General features: G+C 30.6%; 1 protein-coding gene across 1 annotated transcript; it reads left to right on the top strand.

Annotated features, from left to right (window-relative positions):
• Positions 1-4100: 4100 nt before the first annotated feature.
• LOC9313020 (cytochrome P450 71B19) lies at positions 4101-5919 on the top strand. The gene is made up of 2 exons (XM_002876906.2): positions 4101-5105; positions 5185-5919. The coding sequence occupies exons 1-2, from the start codon at positions 4209-4211 to the stop codon at positions 5794-5796; spliced, it is 1509 nt and encodes a 502-aa protein (XP_002876952.1). The 5' UTR covers positions 4101-4208; the 3' UTR covers positions 5797-5919.
• Positions 5920-6162: the final 243 nt, after the last annotated feature.

Here is a 6162-nt window from a genome sequence, read left to right as displayed (position 1 = left end):
TATAGGGCCACATAATGAACAGTTTGTGTTAGCTGAGATGGTTATATAATCTTAATTAACGTGATTCTTACCAAAAAAAAAAAAAAATTAATTAACGTGATAAGAATCATGTCCTTGATAGAAGATATCACAATATTTATCATTGAGTTTATTTTATATATGGTTTAATGACCTCTTAGTTTTAACTCTTACATGAGAGATAAAAATATGTGGCTGAGACCACAACAGTAAACAATTGCTTATTTGCTTATGTATTTTTTTTTTAACGTGAGAAGAGAGAGAACAAAATTATTGTAATGTCGTATTCACCATATTTATCTTAAGTTGATGTAATTCTAAATTGACATTACTGTACATGTACTTATCTCGTCTAACTTTGTTGGGCTGAAAATTTGGAAATGACCGGCCTGATTCAATGGCGTTTCATTTTGGACATTGATTTGTAGTCTTAATTTTGGCTATTTTTTCTTCTAGCTAACACGTCTTATTCAAGTTTGGATTTTCCGATCACATGTTAATATTCAATAAAAAGTTTCAAGTGTAATTTCAAAACCAACTATTAGAAAATAAATTGTATTTTATGTTTTAAATTTTCAAGGATGATATATATTTCTTTTCTTTTAAAGGGTTTTTGTTTTAGCTGTCATGATTTACGCATATTAAGTCAATTCTCTAACCTTATATACAGAGCTGACGACAAAGGAAATCATTAATTTGTTCTCTCTTAAGATAACACATTAAAGCCAGTTACGTATTCCATATTAAGTTTCCAAGCCCAAATTTGGTTCTTTTTGGACAGAAACTTTTCATCGATTTAATGAAACATGTGGACCAACTTAAAATATAGACTAATGATGTCTGGTCATATATTATTCCGTGTATAACTTTTCTTCTAGAAAAGTTTCATAAACGTCCAAATTGTAGATATCATTAAGATAAGAGTCTACAGACTGATCTAAATGTGAATGGATGTCACAGTTCCCCCCCCCCCCCACCCCCCCCAAATTTTCCAAATACAGTATCTTGTAATCATTAAAGCTTAATTTGCTTGTCTTTATAAATTATTATTTTGATCCGCTCCAAGTCAAAAACGTGACAATTTAGCTTATCACTTTTCCCAAAATAAACATGTGTGTGACTAATATAAATAGCATGATATAGTACGTTATTTTATATGATATTTAATAAAGAATAATTTGATATTTATAAATTGTATGAAATTCATGTTAAACACATGCAGTAAATTAACTAAATTATTTACAGTTATCTGTTTTTCAAATAAAAATGTAAAATTTGACTATTTAATGGAAATTTTCTAATATTAAATTAACAATGACAAATAAAAACTTTTAAATAAGTTTTTTTAGATTATCTGATATTAAATTAGGACTATATGTAACGGTACTTTGTGAATATTTTTTCAAAATTATATATATTTCACTAATTTCGAGACAATAGTAATTAGTAGCAGATCTACTAGTACGAAATGCTTAAGAAAAGATTCACTTTATTGATTAACTAATGCAAATAATGTATTTATTATTTAATCAGTTCCGTAAAGAAGTAAGAACTAAAAAAAAACGTAAAAAAAAAAAAACTTGTATGACATGAATGTAATTATTAACATGCAGTGAGTGACTAACTTGTAGTAATGATTTAACATGCAGTAATGATTTTTTTCTGATCAGGTTAGAACATTTTCAATGGTTAACTTCAAAATTGAAGTTAAGAAAAAAAAAAAAAAAAAAAAAAAGCAAGATTTTTTTCAAGGGTTTCGTTCAATGATCACTTCAGAAAGAATACTATAAGCATATTATAATTTTATTTTATTATATCTTTAATTTTCTAAATTTATCATCTTACCAATTTATTTTGTAGTAAGAAACAATTTAACAAACCCTTTATCTAAATTAAAAATTATAATATAACTAAAACCACATTACATAACATCTATAGAAAAAAAATATATATATATATATATATATATATATATATATATTTGTAATGCAGCTGTAGACATATAATTCTCCGATAAATTGATCAATTAATGCATTTTGAAGTTAAAAATGAGTTATTTTTAATCTGATTTTGCTACATCGAGCCAAAAATTTTTTGGAATTGAGTATTTTCATCATTTTTATTTCAACATCGAAGATGGAGCTTCCTTTTCAACTTCAATCGGTTCTCCGAGATAATTCTTATCTTTGAAACTTGTGATAATTGTAAGGATCATTTTATATAGCTATATAAATTCTCTTTGTTTTATAAAATCTTCAGCCTTAGGGCATAATAAATCGTAGATCAGATCAAATAATAGGGTTTCTCTGGGTTTTCTCAGAAACCCTAGAGCCAGATAGTAACTTCCTTTTAAAAATAATTGGACAGAATAAATATTAAAAATTTGTTGACTATAAAACAAAAACTTGTTAAAATTTTAAGGATCATTTTTAAAAAAAAAATCACTTTCAAAATATAAAGATGTGAATACTATTCCTTCAAATATATAAAAAAATCTCACAAATAGTAAAAATAAGTTTTGCTACCAAATTTACGCACAATCTCCAAAGTTTTAATAACACAAATTTAATATTAAAAAGACTAGTATGAACATTTGATTGACGCTTCACACGATGGTATCATAATTATGATTTCAAATTATAATTAAATTTATTATTTTACGTGATTAGATAATGGTAAAATAGTTATTGTGTAAACTTACTAATGCTGATTATGGAAATTTGTGGAATGTGCTATAATTGTTCATAAAAGTTGGTTTAGTGCTATTTTAAGAGTACTTTTCTATTCAACAAACATTATTCAATTTTTCATCTTGAAAGTGAAAATGAAACAGCATATAAAAAATTTGAGAAAATTGGAAATAAAATATCTTTAAAATTGGATTTGTCCTACTACACATTTTTCACAAAATTGTCACTTAGGACGAAATTATCCTTAAATATGGATAACCAAATTTAAAGCAGTTTTAAGAAAAAAAAAACAGAAAAACATGTTGACAAGTAATGATGAAGAAGAGTTAAAAGAAGAAATTTTGTGATTTGGTAGAAAATTGGTAATTTTTGAGACAGTTGAAATTCGTTTTGAAAAGTTTAGAATACGTTTTCTGACTTTTGTGTAAATTCTAAAAAAAGTTAAATCATGTATTCTATACATTATACATCGCCGACACATTTTAGAATTGACATATATTCTAAAATATTGAAAATTCTGAATTTGATATATTCTACGAAATTTAGAATACATATTTTACACTTTACTCTATTTCTACAAAAAAAAATATTGAATATGTATTTTACGGATTACTCTATGTTCTACGATTTGTAGAATAGTTTTTCTAAGCTTAATATTTTTTTTAAAAAACTAGAAAATACATTTGATGATATTTTAAATTCCATAAAAATAAAATCGAACAGAAAAATAAAGAAACCAACTCTACAAAAATTAGAAAAATCGTATTTGAGAAAATATATAGTTTTGATTATTTTCTACGAAATTTAGATTACGTATGATAAATAATTTAGAAGTAATTAAAAATGTAAAAAAAATGAAAATGAACTTGTCGACGAATTTAACAAAGAAGTTGAAAAGTGAATCAATTTTTTTTGGTTTTGTAGAAAAGGAACAATAACCAACAAAAATTAGATGATGGATAGAACAACGAATTGCATCGATGAAAAGGAGGAAGATAATCTGTCTGCAGGTTTGATGAAAAGGAATAAGAGGAGATGAAAAACCGTCATTTTTTTATTTTAGAAAACATAAAAACCTTCGTGGTTTTTAGAAATTTAGAAAAAAAAAAACAAAATTTGATTAAGTTGGTGTACCTCCCTAGCCCAATGCCTCTGTAGGAGTTAGAGATTTTGTCATTACTCTCAATTTTAAACTTAAGGATATAATAAGTTTTTTGATTAATATAAACTATTGTATACCAAATCTGATTAACAAAAGTATAGATGGATACTTCATACTTTAATCGAGAAGATATTTTTTCAAATTTCCCCAAAGTAATATGTAAAAGTAATTGCAATTTCCTTGTGGTCCGTCTTAGCCTTTCTAATAGTTGAAGGACTTATACCGAAAATAGTATGGATACTTCTAGATCTTGAGTTGCCGTGTTGAACTATTAATGGAAGAAAAAACAAGAGCACAATCATTTTCACTTTATCGATAACCAAAAGAAAAAAAAAAAAATGGCGATATCTTTCCTCTGTTTTTGCCTCGTTACCCTCGTTTCGTTAATCTTTTTCGCCAAGAAGATCAAACGATCTAAATGGAATCTTCCTCCAAGCCCTCCCAAGTTTCCGGTCATCGGAAACTTACACCAGATTGGAGAATTGCCTCACTGGTCACTTCAACGTCTAGCCGAAAGATACGGACCTGTGATGCTTCTTCACTTTGGGTTTGTCCCTATAACTGTGGTCTCATCGAGAGAAGCAGCTGAAGAAGTGCTCAGAACTCATGACCTAGACTGTTGCAGCAGGCCTAAGCTTGTCGGGACGAGGTTACTCTCGCGGGATTTTAAAGATATCGGTTTTACGCCATACGGTAAAGAGTGGAAGGAGCGGCGTAAGTTTGCGCTGCGTGAGCTTTTCTGCTTGAATAAGGTTCGGTCTTTTAGGCATATTAGAGAGGAAGAATGTAACTTTCTGGTCAAGAAACTGTCGGAATCCGCGGTGGATCGCTCTCCGGTCGATTTGAGCAAATCTCTTTTCTGGCTAACCGCTAGTATCCTTTTTAGAGTTGCCTTAGGACAGAATTTTCATGAGAGCAAGTTTATAGATAAAGACAGTATCGAAGAGCTCGTGTTCGAAGCCGAGACTGCTCTAGCTAGTTTCACTTGCTCTGATTTCTTCCCTGTTGCCGGACTTGGATGGCTCGTTGACTGGTTTTCCGGACAACACAAAAGGCTCAACGATGTTTATTTCAAGCTCGATGCTCTGTTTCAACATGTGATCGATGATCATTTGAAACCTGGAAGATCCAAAGATCACGAAGACATCATTGATTCAATGTTGGATGTGATTCATAAAGAAGGAAAAGATAGTTCCTTAGAGCTCACAATAGATCATATCAAGGGGTTTCTCGCGGTAAATCAAGAGTTCTTTAAACACATAAAAATTGAAATTGTTTCTAAATTTCTAACTTACTTTTCTTGTTTTTTGGTAGAATATATTTCTTGCAGGGATAGACACAGGGGCCATCACCATGATATGGGCAATAACGGAGCTCGTTAAAAACCCGAAACTGATAAAGAAAGTTCAAGGTGAGATCCGAGAACAACTTGGCAGCAATAAGGAGAGAATCACCGAAGAAGATATCGATAAAGTTCCTTACTTGAAGATGGTAATCAAAGAAACATTCAGGTTACACCCAGCAGCTCCTCTTATACTCCCAAGGGAAACAATGGCTCACATCAAAGTTCAAGGCTATGATATTCCTCCCAAGAGGCGGATCTTGGTCAACGTTTTGGCAATAGGAAGAGATCCCAAACTCTGGACAAACCCGGAAGAGTTTAACCCTGAGAGGTTTATAGATAGCTCTGTGGATTACAGAGGACAACATTACGAGCTCTTGCCATTTGGGTCCGGTCGAAGGATGTGTCCCGGGATGCCAATGGGAATTGCTACCGTCGAATTAGGACTCTTGAACTTACTTTACTTCTTCGATTGGAAGTTGCCTGATGGGATGACACATAAAGATATCGATACTGAAGAAGCTGGTACTCTTACAATCGTCAAGAAAGTTCCTCTAAAGATTGTTCCAGTTCGAGTTCAGTGATGGACCATACTCCAAACCTTTAATATGTTTTGAATAAATATATCATGCAAATCATGTAAGCTTCTGTGATGATATATGGAGAATATTTTTCAATAAAATACTAAGTTGAAATTTCGTATGCGATTTATAAGGTTGGGCAAAATATCTGTTAGATTCGCTTCACTAACGCTCACGAACCTTACATGTTCGGATCTGATTCGTATAAGCAACATAAACGGGATTCTTCTTCGTCGGATTTTTAGATCTCTGGAACACCGTTTACACGACTACACATTTAAGAGAACAGTAAAATATTGGGGCGTGTGTTTAACATATTATCCTATTTGTTTGAATAGCTAATATAATGCTTACCCGCCTCGAGGATTG

Source organism: Arabidopsis lyrata (genome assembly GCF_000004255.2).
Source record: "Arabidopsis lyrata subsp. lyrata unplaced genomic scaffold ARALYscaffold_5, whole genome shotgun sequence".
In the NCBI taxonomy this organism is placed as follows: Eukaryota; Viridiplantae; Streptophyta; class Magnoliopsida; order Brassicales; family Brassicaceae; genus Arabidopsis; species Arabidopsis lyrata.
Note: the sequence above shows the minus strand (reverse complement) of the source record. Positions and strands in the feature narration are given on the sequence as shown.